This window comes from Xenia sp. Carnegie-2017, unplaced genomic scaffold (genome assembly GCF_021976095.1).
Source record: "Xenia sp. Carnegie-2017 unplaced genomic scaffold, XeniaSp_v1 HiC_scaffold_6, whole genome shotgun sequence".
In the NCBI taxonomy this organism is placed as follows: Eukaryota; Metazoa; Cnidaria; class Anthozoa; order Malacalcyonacea; family Xeniidae; genus Xenia; species Xenia sp. Carnegie-2017.
Window position 1 is genome coordinate 8,815,807 of NW_025813526.1, and position 27,055 is coordinate 8,842,861.

The window sequence follows — 27,055 nt, forward strand, 5'->3', positions numbered from 1 at the left end:
TTAATAGGCAAGCGCTGGGGTCGAGGTTCGCGGCTTGGGCGAAGCTATCTAGAGGGTCTGGTGGCATTTTCCGCGATTTCTGGGACTACTTTGTGAAAAAATGTATCTGTCATGACTGAAACAGTATAGAAAAAATCTAAAAAATTCAAAAACTTTTATGGAGTATATATCACAATTACGGTTTAAAAGTATTACATGTGGTATTGTGATATAAAGTCGTTTTAAATAAATGGCTACGCGTGCATTTCTATTGTAGTGAAGAAGTAACAGAACGAAATAGTCCAAAATCCTACAACAAATTTACTTAAATGTAAATTCCATCCGTCTATCCTTTGCGCAAAACCCCTTTATAACCCTCCTCATAGAATTGTGGCTTCCCCTGCAAACATACAAACATCTCCTTCTCGATTAAAATTGTAGCCAATGCAGAAAGTCGCTCTTGCCCTTGTGCACTGCGAAGATACGTTTTGATACGCTTGAGAGACGAAAATGATCTTTCTGCAGAGGAGGACGTACTTGGCATAGTAAGAATGAGCTGACACAATCGGTACACCTCTGGAAAATAGGCTTTCAAGTCAAGTTCGATTATTTTTGATATCATATCAAAAACAGGTTTCGATTTGAGCTAGGCAGATGCATATACAACGATTAGTTCACTTTTTAGTGCTTGAAGATTAAAGAATGTTCCATATGAATCTTGCAACCATCGCAGCTCTCGTTCGGGAAAATTCCGGCTGTACAATTCGTGCTTTGAATGATCCAACAAAGAAACGAATGCTCTGCTGTTAAGACTTTCGAATCTAGAGTCAATCTGCACGACAATGGTATCGACTACACAGAAAAACATTTGACGGAAGGACGCCTTTACATCCTCTTCACTTTGCCCGCGTTTCAGTGCTACTTTGACGATACTTGACGTAAAATTCCAATAATCTACGAATTTTGTTCGTTGTTCTTGAATCTTATCTTTCGTCTCGCGAACTTTCGTGACACAGAAGACAATATGCAAGGGCGGATCTAGGATTTTCAAACATCAGTCATGAAACGTCGGAGGCGCTCCGCACCTGGGGGGGTCTGAGGCTATCTCACTAAAGAAATTTTGAATTTCAGAGCCTTAAAAATGCCATTTTCAGCGTTTTAGAGCATTACAAAATGTATTTTGTGGGCATCGTTTTTGCGTAAAAACAACACATTTTGGTTACGTTTTTTTTTCAAAAAAAATAATGAAGTGAACAATACTTGAATGTTTTGCCAAATATTTAGGCTCATTATTATGCCAAATATATGGCTCATTAGCATGTCTAGGAACGTAAAAGTTATTTTACAATAATGCTATATTCAAAAACAGATATATCCTTTAAAAATTTCTACCAAGTTCTCAGGCATAGACCCCCCTAGAGACCCCCATTCAAACCTCTATGTAATGAGTTAAGTTAGAAATTTGGGACTACAAGTGACAGTTCATAGATATAGAAAAGCTCAGACTTCAAACCATGCAAGTTTATTGTAACCCTTTACCCATCTCCACATCAGTATTAGCAAATTCACCTTTTGAGAAAAAACTCAAAATTTTTTTCTTCCAAAGATTAAGCAAAAATTATCAGAGTGAAAATTTGCAGTTAAGGACCATAAATTTTTATTAGGCATTTCACTTGACTATTATCTTCTTCAAGGTGTGCTATATAGCAATCACTAGTAGCATTGTATTATCAAATACAAACAGAATGTAACCAACATGTCTTTAATTATATAATTACATGAATGTTAAAATTGGTTTATGTGTCATGCTTACTGGTTATGATAAATATCTTTTCATATGATCAAAGCTCGTTTAAATGTAAATCTGAAATAATTTAGTTTAGAAATTATAATGATCATCTGAAAAATTACCTAGTGATCATGAAAAATACTTTGCTGTTTGGCCAAATTTCAAGGTTTATCTGCATACATAGGAAGACATTTTTACTTCATAGAAAAGGCTTTTCATACATCAATAGTCCTTTGGAATTTATGGCAAACAATCTGGTATGAGCCGTAGATTAACACACCTTTACATCTCTACATGAGGTGTTTAGTTAGAAAAGGGGACAATATGTGACATGAGACAACATCTCATGTATGTGAAATACTAAGGTTTAATACCATTTCAGTCAAATTGTCAAAATAAAAAGCTTCATGGATCAGAAGACTCAAAATCACAGGTTATAGTAAACAGCTTCTTATGTAATCAATGTTAGTTTTCTCAAATCTTAAACAATATGTAGTATAACTGTTCAATGATTGAATGATCAATGATCATAAACTGAAAAGCCCCAAACATTTGTTTATGATAAAGTAAATAATAGTATGGCGCCTTCTGGCTACAGATTTTTTGTCCATTGAAATATATTTGCAGGAATGTAGGATTTCGCTGCCATATAACGGTCACGATTCCCCAAGCACTAAAGAAATCATAGCTAAAAGTTCTTCGGCAACAACAATTTTAGAAGCATCAATCTGCTTACCATACGCCATATTAACAGAAATCGCATCACACACTCGCATAAATTGACTTTGATATGTTACATTCATGCATACACTTCAGTTGTCCTTTACTTACGATTTTGGATGTAAATTTCTGCTGATAAAACTCAAAACAATGTTGGCTTGCTTTTGAACATCAATGACTGAAATGTCGCTCGCGAGATCGTCTTTGCCAAGCATTTACAATTTATCCATAAATTTTTCGCCCTCTTGAAAAAATTCCCAGTTTGGAAAGCAGCATTCATGTCAATATATGAATTTGTAAAAGATTTCCATAAATTCCATCTGATTGTAGTTTAGTTTCTATCATGCTTGAGAAAATTATTATGAAACGATCAAACATTCAATTCAGACAGTGAGCTTGACTATGTTAGTTCAGTTGGCTATCTAACATAGTCAAGCTCACTGTCTGAATTGAATGTTTGATCGTTTCATCAAGACAAAACAGCAAGGTTAAACGAACCAATTACACGATAGCAAGTGGACTCTCTTATAGGTCCGGCCACCCCGCTTATCGGTCGAGATTATTCCAGTTCGTCCACTGATCTGGCTATTGACCAATGAAATAAGCGTTTTTGGCGTTCAAAGACTCCTTTATCCGTCGAACCAGTCAAGCCACCCCGCTTATCAGTCGGTTATTCCAGGTCAATTAAAATTCAACTGATCTGGTTACCAAGGCGATATTCATTGGATTAGTCATTAGTTTTCAATAATAAATAAAGCTGGATTTTTATCACGAAGTAAATGCGGTAATAAAGTAAGAATAATTAATGAATTTTTAACTAATATGAATAGGTAATTTTTGAGTTTCAAACATCAGTCGCGCGACGGATTTGACATACTCTAGATCCGCCCCTGACAATATCGAACTGCTTACTCTGAATGATATTATACAAAACATCCGTAAGACCAAATATTTCTGAAAATATTTTAAGGCAGAACACAAACTGGAAAGCTGCAAGAACTTGTCGGTAGCCCCTCGCTTCGTTAAACGTCGTACCGTCAAACTCGTCATCATTTTCGATGATGTATTCGAAAACTTCGAGCAGCTTTGCTCTTGTCTCCAGTACAGCATGGATTAACCTGCTCTGATAGTGCCATCGAACAGCTGTTCCAGTGGGAATGCGTCTGCCGACAACTGTGTCCAACAGGTATGTTCTATTGGACGAGGCGTTAAAAAAGGATGAAAGACCAGTGACGGTTTTAAAAAATATACGACACTCTTTAGTTGACGAGACAGCTTGAACAATGACCAAATTTAATGCGTGTCCGCAACAGTGGATAAAAAGAGCATGTGGATAGTCTTCTCTTACTCGTGTTTGCAAACCAGACAGTTCTCCTGACATCACACTCGCACCGTCATACGTTTGGGCAATCAGTTTTTCGCCGCATCCGTACTCGTTCAGGGTTTTACCGACTTCTTGTTTCAGTCTAGCCGCAGTTCTATCCTTACTTACATCGGTAAATCCAAGAAAGTGCTCCACAGCTTTACCATTTGGGTGGACATAGCGAACTATAGTTGTTAGCTGCGATAAGGTCTTAACGTCGGAGGTTTCATCTAGGGAAATAGCGACAAATGGGCTCCTCATCACTTCATCTTTTATTGCTTTCAACATAACGTCCTTGACAGCAACAATCAAATCGTTCTGGATACGATTAGAAAGTCCAGAAAACACGGTTGCTGTTTGAAGATGCTGTTCAAGCGTGGGTCATATGCATTTAGCAGTTTTATCAATTCGACGTAATTGCCCCTGTTGGCAGACTCCTCCAGCTCCACCCGACCTCTGAAAGAAAGTTCCTGTTTGCCAAGAAAGCAAACAACATCAATGAAATGGCGAAGTACTTCTCTATTCTTGTGCACCATCAAGTTGTGAGCTGAGATGTGTTGACGGGCCTGTTCGTCTAGCTGCATGTCGATGCGTGTACGCCCAAAACTGGCATTCATTAAGCAACTGGACAAGTGTGTCTTCGTTTTCTCGTGTCTGTTGACGGCATTACACAGGTTGGCCAAATCATCGTATCCCTTCTTGCACCAGACTGTCTTGTCTGTTGAGTTGAACAAAAGACACGGCCAGCAAAATAACTTATTCAATTTTGAGGAGCCAGCCAGCCATTTGTACTTGTCTTAATTTGACGTCTGAAAACTTCGAATAAAGACTTTACCACTTCGCTTGGATGTTGTATGTAGTCCTTGCAACTCAGGAGTGGGACGGCCACCTTCGACGATCTCTCGTTTCTCGGAAAAAGGTCTCAATCTAAATGAGCGGGATAACAGTGATTCCACAATGCATTCAGTCATGTTGTACAGGTGTCGTGAAAATGCCGAATGTAGAAGTAGATCATAAAAGGATGAGAATTCCTATGCTATATATTTTATAGGAACATCAATCTTATTTATACCTTACATCAGTTGCATGATATCTACCGGATACAAATATCAAAACTACTACGCAAAAGGAAGCTCTTGTCGATATCATAATCTTGTATTGTAGTGACGTACATAACGTGCGTATATTATTCATCTAGATTTATGTATTAGCAATAGAGGAAGTAGCCAATCCTACACTTACTCAAACGCGCTACTTAAACTTACGCACTTAATTTTATAATTACGTAAAACTACTCAAATTTCAAGTACATTATCCGCTGTGTAATAACTGCACCTTGTTTATCCAAATATATAAAAAGCCTGTAAATAAATTCTAACGTATAGAATACTCACGACTGTTGTAAATAACTTCTTCGCTAGTGAATAAAATAATCACAAAATTTAATAGCGTTCTAGTAGATTGAAATCACGTTCAGAGCTCATACGAAAGACTTATATAACGCAAAAGTATAACATGCTACAGATAATATCTTCTTCATACATAAATTAGAAATCTACTACTACTTTGAATTAGAAATCAGTACATAACCTTTCGCTCTCAGTCATCTTTTAATATACGATAACATTCACGGCGTGAATAATTCGGATGTCCAATGTGTTGAATATACGAATATTATTCGTGCGCTGATATGTGTTTAAAATTGCGAGCGTACAAGACTGTTGACAAATCGCTATCAAGCGGCGCCCTTAGAAGCGCCGCTTGCCTTTTCTCAATATTCCTCGAATAAGAAGCCTCCAAATCTAGATTAACGCATGCGCAAATGCTCAAATTGAGCTCCGAAGGCAAGCGTGCTTGCCTTGGTTAATAAGTAAGAAATTTTTAAGGTGTATTTAATCCACTTGACTCATCTTATAAGTGTAGCAAAGTAAAACCGAAAACCACGACAGTAAATCGCGTATAAATAGCAAGCATTTCAACTGTAAAGACAATTTAGACAAAAGATTACATTGACATTGTTTAGAACAGAAAAATTTAAACTGATTTTGCTCAGAGATTGATCCAAAAAATTTTTGTTCGGTAAAATGCTTAGGCAAGCGGCGCTTGCCTACGCTTGCATGACCGCACGCCACTGCTCTACTCTGCAGGTAACTTTTTAATTCCGGCAGTTTCATAGCTTTGAATTTCTCTTCACGTAACCTTTCTTCCATTCGAGAGCTTATATTTTGAAATAAAGAAATGTTAAAATTTATTTTGCAAGAGAGCGAAACATATTTCTATTTCATATAGCAAATTAGTCATGGTTATGACTTCCGCCATGTTTGTCCGGGTTTTTTACTTAGAGAGCACGTGTTTTTATTCAAATAAAACCGCCAAAGTGGTGTATTACCGGCACCTTACAAACGACTTATTCACAATACAAACAAACTATCAAATAAAATTATTAGACTTAACACTAATTCACAATGATAATACACAATTGACACCCACGCATTTCCTGTACACACAATACAATGAAGTAAGAACAAGATAACAAATACGGCTAACCTAAAGTTTACTCCTCATTTGACTATGAAGATGACTACCGCTCAGGTTGTCGAAGCGTCAGTGAACAACAATAAATACAGTCCTTCTCACGACTATACCAACCTGGACGATCTACGTCTACAAACGTGCTATTATAATAATTCTTAATTATTATAATTAATGTATTATTATGATTATTGCAATTATTTTAATTAGTTTAGGTCATTCTAACATAATAAGGTGTTATGCAAACATAGTCAAGATACTTCAATTTTATCGCATAGCACTATATATACTGTTTTGTACCCTTGTAAAATTCCTATTTACTTTGCTCTGAAAATCGCATAAAATATGCTGAAACATGTTTGCATTTAAAAAAAATTATCGCGTACTTTAAATGTCTTATGACAATTGTGCTGCAATGAAATCATTAAAAGTTTAATTTCATTAAACATTTGCCGAAACAGAATAAAAAACTTAATGGATGAATCACACCAAGCTGCCGCTTTAGTAGCACGTCTAAAACTACAACTTTCCGTGGTTACTAAGCTACTTGCGTAGTTATGCCAGGTAGTCACTTTGGAAATTCCACATGTTAAACTTTTGATTTATCGGTTTAAGTTCCTAAACTTGTATCATACTACATGTCGCAAGCCTTATCGGAATTTACAGATTTTACCGTGCAAAGGGTAAAAGAAATTAGCAGACTGAAGCATTACTGTACTTTATATGACTTATCGAATATAAAAAATTGGAAACACAAACCATAAAGTAGATGCATGGAGTAAATTTGCCAACCGAAAACTTGTAATAGGCAATGACAACTTTGATGTATTTTAATTGGCAATGTTCTCTTTTGTTCACAAAGTAGTTTTTACGGAGTATATATTCATGTTTTAGAAGCAATCATAAAGGAATAAAAAATAAGTTTAATGGATGTTTATGTCCGTATAACAAACATAAAATGTTCACCATATGCCATTCTACAGTCGCAACAGTCGCTCAAGCGTGTGTTTCTTGTCTGGCTGCTTCAATTTGTTCAGTTCGTTGTTCACGTTTTTTGTCTGGCTGCTTCTTTTGTTTGGTTACGCTTTCTTTACCGTTGCTCCGGCCCAAATATTCATTTGCAACTCTCCAAGTTGGATTGTTTTTGCAAGGTTTAGGTTCAGAAAACCACAATTCTTCATTTCTCCATGCCATATAATTTACGTTTGGTTTAAATTTACAAATGTATGCAACCTTGGGAATTGCATATTGTTTAAGTTTAACTTCTTTTTCATATATACTCCAATACAGCCTCATTTTATCAGGGTAACTCTGATGAAGACCAAGAACTGAATGACAAATTTCGCTCCTCTTTTTTACGTCCTTATCTGACTTGAAATTTAAAGATGAAGACCGTCGATGAATTAGTCTGCTATTATCTGAAAACGTTGTCAGGTTTGAAATATCTTTTAACCAATAGCCGATGGACTGACTTTCCCAAAACAGACATTTTAAAGTATTCTTGCGTTTTAAAAACGATTTAACAATATCGGAAGACATAAGAAGAAACGACTCGTCCAGCATAGTTTTATCTAAAAAATTTAAAAAAAAACATGGTAAGCAACAATAATTAGTCATGTATATATACAACCAAGTCTGCAAATGTACAATTATATAAACAATGGACAATAAAACTTTTATAGATAGGTATAATCAAGAATGTTTTTATTTGACTTTAAATACATAAATGTATTGCTATTTTTATTGTTAGTTAACAATACTTGTACGTTATTTTTGTCCATTTTGCTCAATATCAGAGCTCATCAGCATGCCTAGGAAATTTGCAGAAAAATATGCTTTGAGGGCTTCTGACATAAATGGCATGGTTCATTACAAACTTAGCCTAAACAAATTCTTTACGCTTCGTCAGCTTTTATATGAATTTCATTTTATAATGGTCTAGTCATACCTTTATGCTGATTAATATGCAAACGATTTTATGTTAATTTATCAAATGAAGTTGTCAACAAAACAAAAGCAAAAAAAAGGTTTGTAGATGTCGATCGTACAGGTAAGTAAAGTCCTGAGAACGATTGTTTGTGTTTATATTGACTACAGTCAAGAGTTTAAAAAAAGGCATCAAAAACTTTCACTCCCTACTAGAAAGCTATTCTAAAAGGCAAAAGAAATTCTTCTTTTGCCTTTTATAAAAAGATCTATAATCTTTTCTATATCTGGATTAATGTCCAGATGAATATACAATAAAGCAAACTATTTAACCTGTCAGCAGTCATAGTACTTCTTGTATAGTTCTTTAATATTCGCAAAGCAGAGAAAGACCTCTCACACTCTCAAGAGGTGACTGGAATAGTACCTAAGATCTTTAACAATACTTTTATGTTCTCAAAACCTAGGAAATTTACTTGTGAGGTATACCATATGGATGAGCCTTAGTTGTCATGGTTGTCTCAGTAGGACCAGAAGGTGTAAACCATAACTTTGTTTGTATACTGGGCTTTTAGCTTGTGACAAGTGACTAATTCCCTTTCTTTTAGTTCCCTTCCAATAAGTATCAAAGGCACATATTGATTGTGTTTGAATGCAGTTGCTTGAGGAGCTAAGCCTTCAAAGCAAAACAAAACTCGCAAGTAATTAATAGTGGAAGCACAAGCCCTAGATAGAATTTAAGGTTCAATTCTTTGGTTAAATAAGAAATTCTCCTTGTAAGCACTAGAGTATATGTCAGGATAATAAGGAAAAAAAGTTACAGGATGTAACTGAAGAGAGTGCCAACAAACAAACAAACCCAGTCCATGCCATATCTTAAGCATTTAACACAGCTTCTGCCCTGACAAGTTCAGCAACAGAACAACCACTTCCAGCATTATCAATAGCATTAAAAGAGACTGACATGGCCACCATGCTTGAGATAGAATCAAAGTGTTTGTTATTCTGACTAGCAAAAATATTTGAAAAACATGGATGTTTTGTGTAATAATCAGCATATAAAAATAATTCTTTAGAGGTCATCAGCCTCAAAATAGTCAACACCGAGTTGTAACTAACAAGCAGAATTGACAATGAACTATGGAGGTAGTTGCCATTTGTAGCAGATCTGAAATAATGCTATGTAAATTTCAAGTATCATGCTTCAGTTCATTTTTGTATATCTTATCATAAGTATACTATTGAACACTAGAAGAAATAAGTCAATAGAAATGTTTTAAATATGATCAAAATTTGAAAATTTTTTTTGTTTTGAATCACATATATAAACCACAAATGACAAATCCATCGGGCATCACATCAAGTCAATTTATATTTGCTTATACATTCTTGTGTAAGCATGCATGCATAACATGTCATAAGTTTCATAACCTTAAGCAACCAAATTTGCGTTCTTTGTCTTGGCAATCTGCACTATGTAAAATTCGGCATTGATATTTCGGAAAATATCAACACCGAGACGATCCAACAAACTATTGTTGGTAACAAGGCTTTGACTATCAGGCAATCGAAAATCTCTCCGTTGGGTTGAGCCATAAAAGTCTGATCTTTCCTCGTAAAAGCATCTTCGACTCAATCAGTGAAAGATGCCATGCTTTTCATTAATATTGTTGGTCTTGAAGCTCAAGATTAAACCTCGGCTATCAACAATCGCAATCTGTGCTTAATTTCACTCAACACCGCATGAACATTTTAGCAAAAAACGGCGGCTCGTTGGTCTACACAATGGCAATAAACCAATCAAGAGAAAGATTTTAGTCTCTAAATGCAGCATAATTTTAGGCGTGCTGACTCTGTGCGGATTAGCTATAGGTATTTCTCCCGCATTTTGTCTGGCCATTTGTAATCATCATCATAATGATCAACATTTGCCGTCTGTAATGCCGTAGACAGTACTGCCAGTGACGTGCCCAGACAAAGTGATCTCATCTTTCCATCTCTGAGAAGTTATCTCATCCAACCATCTTTGAGAGGTTGACAGCATTGCCAAAATATTAAAGGTAACACATGGCGATTAATGGCCGTAGTAAGTTAGATACCTAATCTCTCAAGAGCATCTTCTGAGTTATGTGCTGGATGGACTTGTTCCTTAAACTGCTGGAGAACAGTGCGGTTAGACCAGGTGCTGTCTTTTCTGGAAGATTAGTTGGTCCCAGGGTTTCTCTGCCATCCTCCATCCATCTTGTTCCGTTTTGTTAATTTGCTGTCCTAAACTATCCTTGTCTGGTTCCGTGTGGAGCTTCGTTGATGGACTGCATAACATCTTGCAGTAACCGAATACTTTTGCATCTGAGGTCACCACCACTCGTCTCGACACTGTCTTTCCACTTGATCCATGTGATTTCAGAAAAGCGTGAGCATGAAGTCTGCCAGCTTTTCCTCACAATAATAAATTCTTGCATACGTCTTGACAACATTCTCTTTCCACTTAACCTAGAAGTTGAGCCTTAAGCCCTGTGGCAATACTGGGAGCTGTAGTTGCAGACCTGCACACAGGCTGTCAAGTCTAATGGTCGCTTTCGTGATGACTAAAGCAGCAGTGAGCTCGGTGTCTACCTGGGTGTCTTAGCAGCCTTCTTTAGGAATGCACTGCTCACCTCACATGAGGAAGGGACAAGAAGAAATGTCCTATAAAAAGCACGCCTTAACCTTTTAACCTTCATCCAATTCCACACCTGCGGTCGAAACAAAGGAAAGAAAAAATTTAAGTTGACACTGTTCACCTTAGGCACATGGAATAATGGTACACTACTTGACGACCCTTCATCAGACAGACCAGAGAGGAGAACTGCCTTAATTGCCAGAGAACTTGCAACATATAACATTGACATTGCAGCACTGAGTGAAACTCGTTTCGCTAATAAGGGGCAGCTGCATGGATATGGAGGTGGCTACACTTTCTTCTGGAGTGGCCGTTCTGCCGATGAGCGCCGGGAGTCTAGGGTAGGTTTTGCCATCAAGAACCATCTTGTCCAAAAGCTGGCTAATCTCCCTTAAGGTACAAGCGATCGTTTCATGTCAATGCAGATTCATCTGCATGATTTTAAATGGGCCACACTCATCATTGCCTATGCACCTACAATGATAAATCCTAAAGATAAGAGAGACAGATTCTACGAACATCTGGATACTAAGCTTTCATACGTGTGCAGTATTGATAAGTTGATCCTACTTGGGGATTTAAATGCAAGGGTAGGCCGTGATTTTGCTGCCTAGGATGAAGTCATTGGAATGAGTGGGGTAGGCAAGTGCAACAGCAATGGCCTGCACTTTCTGGAGTTATGTTCCTCGTATGGTCTCCTTGTAACCAACACAATATTCTGGCTGCCCAACAAGAACAAAACATCATGGATACACCCCCGGTGTAAACACTGGCATCTCATCGACTACATCATTATCAGGAAGAAAGACAGGCAGGATGTCAGAATTACCAAGACCATGTGTGGAGCAGAGTGCTGGACCGACCACAGACTTATCATTTATAAAATGAACATCCGCATCTAACCAAAGAGACGTCCACAAGGTTGCATTACCAAAAAGAGGATAAATGTTGCCAAGCTGAAAAACCATCATACACGTGAAGCTCTATCCACAGACCTAGAATCCCAAATTGCCAACTTCAATCCTGGAGGTAACGTTGAAGATGACTTGGAGTCCTTTAAAGACACGGTTTACTCAACTGCAGTGCAAGTATTGAGCTACCCTACCAAACATCAACAAGATTGGTTTGATGAGAATAATGAGGAGATTCAGGCCCTACTTGATGAAAAGAACAGATTTCATCGTACGTACCAAGATGATCCAACTTCTATCTACAAGAAGAATGCCTTTGCTAGTGCACGGAGAACAGTTCAGAGTAAGTTGAGTGTGATGAGAGATTTCTGGCTCAGTGCTAAGGCTGATGAAATCTAAGCTTATGCCGACAGAATCGATACAAAGCGGTTCTATGAAGCTCTCAACACCATATATGGACCTCGATCGTTAGGAAATTCCACTCTCTTGAGCTTCAAAAAGATCTTGTATAGGTGGGCTGAATATTTTGAAGCTGTAGTCAACCGTCCTTCTTCAATCAACGACGAGGCAATAGACAGGTTGCCACAGGTAAACATCAACACGACCATGGATGTTCCACCTGCTGAATCAGAAGTCAGGGAGGCAACAAGCAAGCTTTCTAGTGGCAAAGCCCCTGGTGCAGATGCTATTCCATGCGAGATATATAACGTTGGTGGTCCCACATTTATCTAGAAGCTCACTGACCTCTTCCAATCCCTCTGGGTTGAAAGATCCATCAACCAGGAATTAAAAGATGCCTCGATTATTCACCTATACAAGACGAAGGGTAATCATCAGTCCTGTGATAATCATCGTGGCACCTCACAATTATCAATAGCTGGGAAAGTTTTCGCCCGAGTGTTACTAAACTGGCTAATAGATTACCTTGAAGAAGGGCTGCTACCTGAATTACATTGTGGTTTTCGTAAAGGGAGTGGAACTGTTGATATGATTTTCGCAGCACGACAGCTCCAGGAAAAGTGTCAAGAGCAGAACCAATACCTGTACACCACCTTTGTCGATTTGACAAAAGCTTTTGACACAGTCTCCCATCAGGGCCTGTGGATAATTCTGTCCATGTTTGGCTGTCCAGAGAAATTCGTCTTGATAGTTCGTCATTTCCACTATGGCATGATGGCCAGAGTAACAGTTCATGGTGAATACTCCGAACCCTTCCCAGTAACAAATGGTGTCAAACAGGGCTGCGTACTGGCTCTAAACTTTGCTCAGCATGGTTTTCACTACCATGCTAACTGATGCTTATCACGATGTTGTAGATGGTAACAGCATTAAATGTGGAATGGATGTGAGCGTATTCAACCTACGTAGACTGCAAGCTATTACCAAGGTTAAGGAGACCATTCTTCGTGACTTACTGTTTGCTGATGACTGTGCCCTGAACGCGTCTTCAGAATCGGAGTTGCAGATCAGAATGAATAAGTTTTCCGCAACCTGTGACAACTTTGGTAAAACCATCAGCACCAAGAAGACATAGGCCATGCATCAGCCTACTTCTCATACACACTACACGGAGCCTACCATACTGGTAAATGGACAACGTCTGCAGACAATTGACAAATTCATATACTTAGGGAGCACTCTTCCAGAGCTGTGACTATTGATGCAGAGGTGAACAACCGGATCGCCAAAGCCAGCTCCGCTTTTGGCAGGTTGCGCACAAACGTTTGGGAGTGTAGAGGGATAACCACTGCAATGAAACGGAAGGGTTACTCTGCCATAGTATTATCAACTCTCCTGTTTGCGTGTGAATCCTTGACTGTTTACCAGAGGCATGCGAGACAGCTGAATCTTTTCCACACAACCTGCCTCCGTCAGATATTGAGAATAAAGTGGCAAGACAAGGTTACAGACACAAATGTCCTCTCCCGATCCAATCAGACATCCATCTACATCTTGCTGATGAGAGCACAGATCCGATGGGTAGGCCACATTGCTCGAATAAGAGATGAACGAATACCTAAGCAACTGCTTTATGGTGAGCACTCCAACGGCAATAGATCAGTCGGAGGCCAGAAGAAGCGGTTCAAGGGCACATTAAAGACCTCACTGAAGACCTTTAACATAAACACCGCAACATCGGACAAACTTGCATGGAACCGATCAACCTGGCGCGATCTCGTCTTCAAGGGCTGTCAAGCGTCAGAAGAAAGGCGGACTATGGAAGCCAAACAGAAACGTGAGCTGCGGAAATCAAGAACAGCCAGTGCTTCAACATCAGATGCATCTCTGGTTTGCCCTTCGTGTTCGAGGACATTTCCTGCCAAGATTGGGCTCATTAGCCATCTTAGAACTTACCGTACATAGCCTTTTAGTACTTAAGTTAACTTGTCAAGGTCATCATCGCTTGCGATAGACGAGCAACATTTCTTCAGCCATTGAATTATAAGTATTTTTAGGCACTCGAGCTCTTAGTCCAGGTTTTGGAAACAATACCTTTGCTCAATGAATGCCCGATGTTGCACAAATTTCTCATAGTTCTTTATCTAACCCATACAATAGTTTATTTTTCTAATGCTTTCGTTGTGAGGACACAAAACTTTTTACTTAATTTTAGGATAAAGAATTCATTATCCTTATCCACACATCGAATCAAACCACAAATTGATTTTAGAGTAAGAGCATTTGAAGTAAAAGCATTTAAAATTTGATTGATGTTTTTCCGCTGCTGCGCAGAATTAAGCTACGTCGCGTGACCAATGTGACGTAGTTTCAATCCGCCTCTGGTTTGGTTTACCAGTGTGTCCGTTCCCACACGGTTAGCACCAAAGAAAAACTTAGCTAAATGACGTCAGCAAATTTTTTTAGGTTTCAACATTTAGATTAAATAGAGGAAATACTTTGACGAATGACGTAATATTTGTTATTTTTAATGAGTACTATATAAATATTGCTCTGTAAAACAATTAATCGGTTCGTTCAATAAGTAGCATGGGCTATACGAGTAAAGAGAGATGCAAATAAAAATAAGCAGACAATCGCTGATGCGAGTGGTCAAACGAAAATAGCATCACTTTTTCATTCTCAAAAAAATTCGTGGAAAATCGAAAAACGATAACGAAACATTAGAAAGAGAAAATGCCAGCCCATAAATCAGCAGTAATGATTGTTACCCAGTTAGTGAAATATCAACAGCAAATACTGATACATGGATAAGTTATAAGGGACTTCAACGATGGCGAAAGCTTTGAGAAAAAGAATTAGAGGAAGATTTTTCCTATCCGAATGGCTCGAACCATCGCGGAAGCCAGCAGCCTGCTGTGAAACGTGTACAGAATAAAGGCAACCACACAATAATTCACCATTTATTTTACTCAATCTGTCACTGGTTTCTGTCACTGCTTTCTGTAACTGGAAGAAAAGCATAGAGCGTCTAACACTGCTAAAGCGATAGAAAATGAAGAAGATATGAAGAAGACGAATTCTGCGAGGAAGGTAGATAGTGGTGACCCAATTGGTGTGCTTGAAATTTGTCTGTAGTATGTGTCTTGGAAGGTGAATTCAGTGGCAAACAAAGGCAACCCATGGCAACGCATGGCATTTCACGCCATCTAATCACATTAATTAACCCGCTAATCCAATTAGACGCTACACCTACTACAGACAAATTTCAGGCCCACTAATGGGATCACCACTATCCACCTTTCTCGCAGAAGCCGTCATGCAACACGTCGAAACACAATGAGTCAAAAACAACACAAAAATCAGACTATGGAAAAGATATGTCGACGACGTCTTTGCCATAGTCAAGAAAGAGAAAACAGAACAAATCCTACACATCTTTAACAATACCACAAAGAACATCACCTTTGCTAAAGATGAAGAGCACGACAAACAACTTACCTTCTTTGACATCATACTAATCAGAACAGATGATGGTACACTAAACACACAAGTATACCGCAAAACCACCCACACAGACCAAATACTCGATTTCAACAGCAATCATCCAACACAACACAAAATAAGCTGCATTTGAACACTTTTTAACCGGATAAACACTCATTGTAACGCCAAAGAAGCCAAAAAAACAGAATGCAACTGCTTATACTCCACGTTTATTAAAAACAATTACCCTGGAAACTTCATAAACAAAACTATCTACAAAATACAAAACAAAACACAAACCGAAGAAACAGTAAAAACCATCACACATTACCATACATATACGGAACATCAGAAATGATTGCCAGACTTTTTCGACCATTTGATATTAACGTCGACCACAAACCTACACAAAAACTCGAATCATGTTTCACCAAATATAAAGACAAAACAACAATTCATGATACAACTGACGCGATCTATATGATACAATGTATAGACTGTTCAAAGCATTTCATAGGACAAACATCAAAGAAATTCGAAACAAGACTCACAAAACACAAAAACGCCATAAAACGACGAGATCCGAACTCACTACCGGCGAGACATACCCACGGAAACAACCACACATTCGATTGGACAGAAACTAAAGTACTCGGACGCGCACCGACTAAACACGCACGTGAATTTAAAGAAGCTTGGTTTAGTGAAAACAATGACACAGTAAGCACACATATCGACATACCCATCATATACACACATGTAAAGAGAAAGGACAAAAAAACTACAAACAACACCAAAACTACCACACTACACTCTAATAATATTAACACCGATCATATTCACAATACACTGAAACCCATGGCAACGCATTTCACCCCATCCAATGACATTAATCCACTTGCTAATCCAATTAGACGCTCTAAGCACCTACAAGCAAAAAGCACGTGTAAATGTATAATATACTCATTCTAATGAAAGCTCGAAGCAAAAGTCGAAAGCTCAATAAAAAGTCATTTAAAATCCGGAAATACTTTTACCTTTTATGTATGTGTCAACATTAATAATTAATAACAAGAGAATCTCTAAAGGCGAAGTAGTAGGCCGTATTCTGTATCAAAAGAGTGTGCTAAAAAATGATTTCTAAATGCCGAAATTCATGACTACATAAATGTCACATAAAACTACTTATTTTTACTGACTGAATATGATTTAAGTTGTTTGCATCTCTTAAAATTGCACTCTTTGGTGTTTCAATACTCCAAAGTTTCATTATATTCGTTTAAAGTTTTACCTGTCGCCATCTTGTTTTATTTGTGAAACTGCTGACAATATACCAAAAATTGCGGGTACACTGTTACATGATAGCAACTACTATCATGTAATATCATTTATAAAGTATTATTATATTATATTATATTACTAAGCATTCCATACTTTTATATTTTAACTTTAAAATCCATTTTGCAATGTCATTACCAATTAGGACATAATCTAAAAGCTTGCTTGCATGCACTAGAAGCTTGCTTACATGCGTAAACATATTTTGAAACCGCAAACCCATTTATTGTTATTGTGGTTAACTATTTAGTGCTGTAACATACTGTATTGCGTATGGGATGTAGGTCACAAAACCACAATACTTCCCATTAGATATTATATATATATAAGTAGTTTACACCACTGAGTACAACCTACGAGAACAACCTATGAGCACAAGCTACGAGGAGATAAATTTAGGAGGCATAGCCTACCGAAGTAGGTTGACAAGCTACAATCTACCAGACAACTATCTTGGCTTTTGTGCCATAACTATCTTTTGGCTTTTGTGCCTTTAATCTATTTGGAAATCTATTGTGAGTTATTGTTGGATTCACGAACGCTCAAGGAGAAACACTCAAGGTTGTACTCAGACAGAGGAGATAAGTTTTACTGTTATTGATATTATTATTAAGACACTTATCTACTTTGATATTTACGCGTTGATTAATAAATTGTTTGATAAATATATGTGGTTAACACTATCTTTGTTGCGTGTGGAAATAGAACCACACGCAACAAAGTTATTAAGAGTTGTTCTCTCGTGACCACGCACGAAACTTGCACAATGATCAAAACAACAAAAAGGCGAGCTTGCGGGGATGTGTAATCCATTTTAATGGTGAAAATGGGCCATTGACTGATTTTACAGAGATATCTTTGAAAAAAGCTTTACATTGTCACGAGCTTTGGTTACTATACAATGGTGAGCATAGAGACATCGCTGAAAAGAGCAAAAAATTTCATGAAAACAATTCAGTCCATGAAAAGTCCTTTGGCTGAGTACCGTGGAGAGTTAAAGTACCATAGAAAATGCTATGCAAAGTTCACCAATGTCGGCCTCATTAGACGGGCTGAAAAAAGAATGAGCAAAAAGTTTGAAGCTTCAGCAGCCACTGCCAATGAAAACTATATACAAGAAAATAAGTCGAAAGATGTAAATGAGCCTCACAGGAAACTGTTACGATCATCCTCGTTTTGCATGACAGTTCTAAAGCTCCGATCAGAACTAAAGCAGTTTTTCCATCAATATGCATAATATGCAAGCAAGAAAAGTCCTTCGTCACTCAATCGGTAAATAATGTAACAAATAAACCAATATTTTACAGGTATTCCAATATCTGTTTAGTAACAGCGTAATGTTCTGTACTTAATCTACCTACAATATGATTTTACTTTTGTAGTCTTACTGATGGTGAGGTTGTGCAATTACAACTTTTCTTTTAGGAAACTAGAAAACGAGTTGATTCCAAATATTACTCTGAAATAGGCAATTACTCGTGTCCAGGCGTAGGAAATTTTCTGAGGTTGCTTAACTTCCGTGTTCGAGGTGGCGATGTTACTCTAGATGGTCACTTAAAAAAAACATCCTAAGAATGCTTCTTATGTTTCCAAAACCACTCAAAATGAGTTAATCAGATGCTGTGGACAATACATAACTGAACAACTTGTCTCTGAGGTAAAGAAAAGTAAGTATTATGCGATCATTACTGATGAGACCTGCGACATTTCTCATAAAGAACAAATGTCACTTGTGCTTTGTTTTATTGATTCTGAGATCAATATCAGAGAAGATTTCTTTCGTTTCGTTCATTGAAGGGAAGGCTTAGCTGGGAAGAATCTTGCCTCTGTCATTTTAAAATGCATAAACGAGGATCTTTTCTTGGACATAAATGATTGTCGTGGACAAGGTTACGATGGTGCTGGCACTGTTTCTGGCTACATAAACGGTCTTGTTGCACATATCAAACGCTTAAACAAAAAAGCTACACTCATTGCTATAGCCATAGACTTAATTTAAGTATTTCTTAATCTTGCTCTGTTAAGTCTGTTAGAAATCTATTGGAAAGAGTAAAGGAGGTCGCAAATTTTTTCATTTTTTCTGATACAAGGCTGCTTCTGCTAGAAACCAATCTCACCAAATATTGCTCACACTCTTAAAAAAAAGGTTGAAAAGGGCTTTCAAAACTAGGAGGGTGGAGCTCATTCAAAGTCTTGACACGTTTGAGGAGCTATTTTTGCTAATCGTTTTCACACTTGAGGAGATATACTACAATCATGAACGCAACAGCAATGTGGAGACATCCAGCAAAGAAGGCCCTCTCTTTCACTTTCTAGCTATATTTGAGTTCATTTTTTTGCCTCGTGATAACAAGATGCTTTTTCGACCTTACTTTTCCTGTTACCCAACTACTCCAATATTCTAGTAACGATAATGCAGATGGTTTGTGTTTGATTACTTCTTTAAAAAACTTTGGTCGTACAATACGTAATGATATCGATAACTATCATACTAGATGGTATAAAACTGATTTAGACTAAGCAGCGAAGGTCAATGTTGAAGAAGGTAAACCTCGTACTTGTCATCATCAGATAACTCGCAATAACATCCCTGCTGACTGCACTTTAGATAACTGTAAGAGGTCTATCACGATTGCTGTAGTCGATCATTTAAATTTGGAGTTTAATCAAAACCAAAAGTTCGAAAAGTGATAATTGTGGATGGACCCTTCAACGTTATTGTGTGAATATGTGAACACGCTATCAATGTTTTAAAAGGAACTGTCGCAGTTTCTGTCGGTCAAAAGCGACTGTTGTCAAGGTACAAGAAACACCAGAGAGCGCTAACTAACAAAAAAATCTGACGGGCAAAGAAGAAAAAACTTTTGAATGAGAAGGGAGGAAATTCACTGACTGCTTTACTGCCGCCTGTTATAAGTATATTGGGAAGTTTGTTCACAAAATGAAGCATGTTAAACGTACCATTCTTGTTCCTGAGGATGTATTTAACCGATACGAAAAACAGAAAAAACTTGAAACTAGTCCGATTATGATGAATATGATGAATAAAGATTTGCAACTCTCACATATTATTCAACAAGACAAGAGTGACGATCAAAGACAAAAATTTTTTGACGCAAACTTTGAACAATTCCTTAAATTTAAGCAACAGAAAGATAATCAGATACCCATGGTACGCGTGGAAGACACTGTTGATGGGAATAAAAAAAACTCAATCAGACATTAGCTGACTCTATCATTGTACAAAGTGTGCCAAAAACTATGCGTGAGCGGGTGAAAGCAATAGTGCAGCGTCTTAGAATGCATCGAGTATAATATCTTGGGACGGTTTTGGACAAGTCAAACTTGAGGGAGTCACCATTCCGCAATCAAGCATAACACATCTAATTAGCGATGCTGTGAGAGGAAAGAAAAAATTTAGATCCTCAAGGGTCTAAAGAGTTGTTTCGGATTTTATCAAAAACAAACATTCGTCGAGATTTGGTTAGAAATGATATGAGATGGAGGGAGGCTCAAACGGAAACTTCACCACGTGAAGAAAGCAAACAGTTTATCCTAGCTCATCAAAAACGAAATTGACATCGACCAAAGCTTCCTTTACACACAAGAAAACTCATTTGCGTTGGTTAAGCTATCAATATGTCTTGTAAAGGATTTTTTCTTTAAATAAAAATCGCAGCTGTTATCATTTTCCTGATTGTTGTCTATTAGAATATGTAAATACAAAACGCAAGCGATTAAGTTACACAAAGAACTTTTTTATTGATAATTAAACACTTCAATCTTTTAGAAATAAGTTTGTACTTGACTGATTTTCATCGTTAGGGATTACACTAGTTTCTATTTGAAAATGTTTGTTTACAAAATTCGATATACCTTCTTAACGTTTTCAACAGTATTACCATGAAATATGCTCACAATTCTACTTATACTATGTCCTCGCACTCTTTGGCTTAGGTAAAAGGTACAATACTGTCCACATACATCGGTCTAAGTACTTGGTACTTTGCGTGCATTAAAAACCCAATCATAATGTTTCAAATCGGGTCTAAAGAATTAATGATAAATCTCAGGCGACTAACCATAGCTGTCGAAGAATTCGGCTTTACGTTAAGACGGAAAGTAAAATGCAGCCCAATGACTTCCATGTTTTCTGCTGATATTGATGTTTTCTATAAGCCCATTCGGATAGCTTTTGATTACTTTAGGTACACGATTGGCTGCAAAAACACCAAGAAATTTTTGCTTGTAACAAGATCCGATCTCGAAGCAGGCGATATTTGGGAGGTGTCCATTTAACCAATGTAGTCATAGACAACAGTTCTTTCTGAGTCGATTAAGATTATATTTTCAAACTGTCCATAGCAGACAAGACCAACAGCATAAGTTGGTGCTGTTGAGAATTGTATGTCAATGGCATGATTTCCTTTTTGCACTGTATTAAAATGTTCTTCGTACTACACATATCAGGCGTCAAATCAAAAAAGTACAAAGCAAAACACTTTAGAAACTTGTCACGAGCAAGTCCATTTCCGGCGTTAAAAATATTTTTCCAGTGCCAGCAAATTGTGATAGAATTGCTTCTATGTATCTTGGATTGTTACCAAACGACAGTTTAAAAGGCTTTTGCAGTCCACACGCCTTACAGGGTAAACGGCTTGGCTTTTTTTCTTGCAACTTCGAGAGACATAGCTCTACTAGAATTCACTTTAAATTTGTAAACTCATAGATAAACATCCACCAGTTTCACTTTAAAGGCTGCATCGTCCTGGTATGCCATTAGGGCAAACTCGTCACTGGTACGGTTCACTACCACTTTCAAATCAGCATAGCTAAGCAGGATGCGTTCACCGAAGAAAACATTAAAAAATATAGGGTCTATCATTTCGACAATTGCACTTCCCACAGTGAACTTACTTCGTGCTTTCAAGCCTTTGTTTGGACTAGCGTTCTCTGGGTTAGCAACCTCCATTTTTGAAGCTTCTTCCTTTAAAAACAACGCAGCTATCAGCTGGGATTGTTAAGCTGATGAACCATAATTCAAAAGTGCATCGATATTTGCACGATAAGCATAAGTTCCTGTCGGTTGGGTTACTAGCTTCTCTTTCAAAAACACATTAACTTGCTTAACAAATTATGCAAGAAATTGTTTACCGGCCCCACTTTAGCGCGATCGTTGAGATTTCCACCGTCAGCTTTCGTTACTTTTGCTCTGACCATCAATATTCTGTTAGACAAGTCAACATAGTCTTCTGTACTTGGCGCTAAAAAAAGTAATGGGGCCGCTTTCAGATACACTACATACCGGTGGAGGGTCTATCCATCTCCCCTTTTCCAAACTGGTTTGTGTTGGGGATACGAAAAATATATCAAGTTCACTTTGTCTATATTCTGCTGATTTTAGATGAGCGAACTCCATATTTAACCGAAAATATCTTCTGCTTCTTTAGCTGCTTTATGTCTCTTGGCTGAATGGTAAATCACATGAGAAAACGATTCTTTTTAGATGTTTTTTTGGCCTGTTTCTTCAGGGGTATTCCTCTTCCTGTTTGAGCAAACTTTTGTATATGATTTACAGCTTTTTTCCCCTGTTTCATTGGCTGCTTGATTAACAAGAGATTTGCAGCTTTTTAAAAGTTTTTCCTAAGACAACATCACCAAAGTGTTTGCACCTGTATCGAGGGCAATTTTACCTAGAGCTTTTCCGCCAGTTTTTGCCAAAGGTATTGCAGCTCTAGCGAATTTACGAAATAAACCACCAAGACCATAACCCATCTGCTCATAACCTTTTTGCCAGGACGCTCCCCTAAAGACAGGTTACGAACCGTATCCTTTTTGTTGATTGAGATAATATTGAACATAACGGTTTGGTCTACTCAATATTTTTTCTTATGTAAAATAAGATGAAGCTTGTTTTCTGAAATGAAGTGTCACTATCGACTTCCCTCGTTCAAATGCAATGTGATTTTCTAATTCGTCCTTAAAAGAATTTCGATGTCCTCAAAAGATTTGTTTGCACGGGCAAGTATTGGATATTAGTGAATGTTCTCGAAACAATGTCTCCATATTTTCCTTTAATAGCAACTACCTTTAGTACTTTTACATTGACGTCTCCAACAACTTGGGGTTGTACAATGTTGCAATAGACATACATCACGACGGATCTGTGCAAATCAGAAGCATAAGGGCTTTCGGTTGTTTCTGAAACATCTACTTCTTTTCCTCTAAAGCCGAGTAAGATTGATATTTGATGATTAAATAATACTTTGTAACCTTGTTTTACATGGACTTTAACCTTTTCTGGGGTCAAAGCTCAAATGAATATTGTCGTTTATTTAGTTGTCAAGAGTCTCATTAATTGCTTTTACAAGGTCGAAGGCTTTTTCATAACAGCCATAGTCGACAAATACCGAAATAGGTAGACCTGATTTGTAAGTTACATATATATGTGTATCAAAACCTTTTTTCAACTTGTACCATAAATGAGGATATGTAATTGAATACAATCCTACTTCCCAAATACCAATTAAATTCACAACGTGAGGTAATTTTACACAATAACCTGAAACTTTATTATCTGGAAATAGAGGCAGAGATGCATTACTACGTAATTTCAGAAAAAGTGTGATCCGCTCATCATTAATATAAATTGTAAAATGAAAGAGATCAAGCACAAAGCTACGTTTTATACATGTATTTCTAAAGCAAGTACCAAAGAATTAAACTTAATTGGGTAACCTGACCACTTTACAAGATATTGTAAATTGCTCCCTCTGCCCCGTTTCTTAAATATTTTTTCAATGTCGTAAAAATCATCTTTCTTGATGACTATTTGAAGTTCTTTTTCATAAAACGTTCCTTTAAGTTCTTCCCCATCATAATCGTTCAACCTGTATATAGGAGATTACGTGGTTGAATTACAGTGAAAATTTCCAGAAAAAATTTCAGGCAACATGTCGACGAATCTCATCGTTTTATTTGCGGTAATACAACACCATATTTTTGCTTTCAGTGTACGTATCAAACTTTAAACGATCGATACCTTTGTCTCGTTAAATGTGTTGAGCAATGTAATGTTTTCTTTTGTCATGAGTTTCTTAAAGTCTCGATTGAAAAAGCCCCGTTTGAATGTGAATAGCCTTGCGTCGTGATGATAATATCTTCTAAAAAGCGTTCTTTAATGTACGGCCTGATTTTTTTTTCAATGGAAAATCTCAAGCATACTTTGAAAAAAATCGATACAGATAAGAAGATACCGATAACCTTCGTTATATCTTTGTAGAGATTGTAAGTCTGCTAAATCCAACTGCCATTGGGCATTAATACCGCTCACCAGAACGCGATTTCTTTCAAACATTCTTCGAGTTGGCTTATGCATTGTATATGCATCTTGTTGGCTCAACCATTCTTTAACTTTTTTTACGACTATTATCAAATATTCCTTCGCTTTTCACATCATTGTACAAACGTTCAACACCCCCATAGCTTCCGGAACGTATGGGGTCAAAGTACACAATGGCTAGGTACTTGTCGGTATCACTCGTGGTAATGTTCTCAAGATAATAATTTTGCAAATAGCTGTCAATTACTTTTAATTACTCATAATTGAGGGTTCAATGTTATCGTTTACAGGTGACACTTCCTTTACTGTGTTATCTGTTACAGCCTTAACTGCTACAGGTCCATAATTTTTGACCGTTTTGCTTGTGTATCCTGTTTGCAAATGACCCTCAAGATTGAGATCGTTGCGTCCGAAACCTATACCCAAGCGAAACATTTTCTGACGATTATTATTTTTGTCGCTTTTTACATTTCTATTTACACGTTTGCTGCTACAGATTCCCATTTTCACAATGTCGTGGTCATAAAACAACTTAAGTCAAAATGCAATAACATTGAAATTTGTATTTTATTTTTTTGTCAAAGCAATTACATAGTTGATTTGTATTTCAGTTTACAACTACAATCAGCATAGTCAAAGAGATGTTGAGAAAAAGGAGGACGGTTTTTCTCCGTGTGCATTAACACTAGTTCTATCCAAGTAACACTAAACAGATTGTCAAAATATGTCTCATAGTCAGGGGCTGAGTCAAGGGTACCTCGACAAAAATACTAAGTGCAAATTTTTTCCAGAGATGTGTTCAAGGACCATATGAAAGTATTTTAGGACATATTGCCACTTCTCAAACCCTGGGCAAGTGCAAAATATAACCTACTAGCAAAATGGGAAAAATCGGAAAAACCGTGTATTCCTTGGTACCAAAATTTCAATACTTGATAGTCAAAAATACTTCTTATATCATTTTTTAGCATAAGAATATCTAGTATCTTATCAAGCTGCGAAGTAAAGATCAAATCTTTGAATGGATGAAAGACAACGCAAAATTCTTCCTTTTCATATTGCTTAAACTGACCAGCAATATTTTTTATCCACAAACATCTGTTTGTTCTCAATGAAAAAAGTTGCACGATGAATCCTTTATAACCACAAACGACGTAACGTTGTCCGTTAAAAAGAAAAGAGAACTCTTCCCGGGGCTCTCGCCGACGTCTCCGAGTTTGGTTGCGTTGCCGCTTGTACCACTAGGTGGCAGTATCCCCCTATTCTGGTTCGGGAATATTAACCCGATTCCCTTTCGATAGGCGGTCCACAAATGGGACGCTTTGTAACGGAATTTCCCTATCTCTTAGGATCGACTAACCCATGTCCAACTGCTGTTCATATGGAACCTTACTCCACTTCAGTCTTCAAAGTTCTCATTTGAATATTTGCTACTACCACCAAGATCTGCACCAGTGGCCGTTTCACCCTGGCTTGCGCCAAAGGCTGCGTCACGACCACTGCACTCTCCTACTCGTCAAAACATCGTACTTGCTTTGACGGCCGAGTATAGGTGCGACGCTTGAGCGCCATCCATTTTGAGGGCTAGTTCATTCGGCAGGTGAGTTGTTACACACTCCTTAGCGGATTCCGACTTCCATGGCCACCGTCCTGCTGTCAATATCAACTAACACCTTTTGTGGGATCTTATGAGCGTCGACTTTGGCACCTTAACTCAGCGTTTAGTTCATCCCGCATCGCTTGTTCTGCTTACTAAAAATGGCCCACTAAGAGCTCGCATTCGAATGTCCAACTTCAGTTAAGCAAGTTGGACTTCTTACCAATTTAAAGTTTGAGAATAGGTTAAGGTCATTTCGACCCTAAGACCTCTAATCATTCGCTTTACCTGATAAAACTGCACAAAGAGCTCCAGCTATCCTGAGGGAAACTTCGGAGGGAACCAGCTACTAGATGGTTCGATTAGTCTTTCGCCACTATGCCCAAATTCGACGATCGATTTGCACGTCAGAATCGCTACGAGCTTCTACCAGTGCTTCCGCTAGCTTCACCCTATTCAGGCATAGTTCACCATCTTTCGGGTCCCAACAGATACGCTCTTACTCAAACCTCTCTGAGAGCAGAATAGGTCGGTCGATGAGGCAGTCTCGATGAGACTTCTCACCTCAACTGTCTAAGACAGTCTTTACTTTCATTGTGCCCACAGGTTTCAATCACCCGGAGACTTGCGCACATGTTAGACTCCTTGGTCCGTGTTTCAAGACGGGTTGGATAGAGCCGTATGATCGTCAGCATCCTTAACGTGTAATGTGCAAACACCAACACGCGACCGACCGCAGTTTGAGTGCACAGGCGAGCCGTCCACCACAGTCACATGTCGGACCGAGAAGTTGGGTTGCCAGCAAAGCACACGAGTAGATATCATGCAGCTTTGTCACACTTTTGTCACGGAGCTCTTACCCGTGCCAGTTAGTTTCCAGTCCCCTGAAGTTGATCGGTGCGCGCGCATGTCAACCGGAAATATGGTTTAATAAACATGGCATGGCATTGGATGGCGTGAAAATCGGAAATACGACAAAGCTGGAAGTTGCATGCTATTGACAAAGTAACA

General features: G+C 37.8%; 2 protein-coding genes across 2 annotated transcripts; both read right to left on the reverse strand.

The window, feature by feature from the left end:
• Positions 1-325: 325 nt before the first annotated feature.
• LOC124457074 lies at positions 326-4,822 on the reverse strand. The gene is made up of 3 exons (XM_047007365.1): positions 4,687-4,822; positions 3,366-4,204; positions 326-625 (listed from the first exon to the last, which is right to left on the reverse strand). Exons 1-3 carry the CDS (start codon positions 4,820-4,822, stop codon positions 326-328), a joined length of 1,275 nt encoding a protein of 424 aa, XP_046863321.1.
• Positions 4,823-7,195: 2,373 nt separating this feature from the next.
• On the reverse strand, positions 7,196-15,865 carry LOC124457552. The gene is made up of 2 exons (XM_047007785.1): positions 15,783-15,865; positions 7,196-7,954 (listed from the first exon to the last, which is right to left on the reverse strand). Exon 2 carries the CDS (start codon positions 7,944-7,946, stop codon positions 7,380-7,382), a length of 567 nt encoding a protein of 188 aa, XP_046863741.1. The 5' UTR covers positions 7,947-7,954; positions 15,783-15,865; the 3' UTR covers positions 7,196-7,379.
• Between the last annotated feature and the right edge of the window lie 11,190 nt (positions 15,866-27,055).

Coding starts and splice junctions, on each gene's coding strand:
- LOC124457074 (XM_047007365.1), bottom strand. CDS start 4,822: ATGACTGAATGCATTGTGGAATCACTGTTATCCCGCTCATTTAGATTG. Junction 4,205..4,686: donor TACAACATCCAAGCGAAGTG/GTAAAGTCTTTA, acceptor ATCTTCAAACAG/CAACCGTGTTTTCTGGACTT. Junction 626..3,365: donor TTGTCAGGGGCGGATCTAGA/GTATGTCAAATC, acceptor GCATCTGCCTAG/CTCAAATCGAAACCTGTTTT.
- LOC124457552 (XM_047007785.1), bottom strand. CDS start 7,946: ATGCTGGACGAGTCGTTTCTTCTTATGTCTTCCGATATTGTTAAATCG.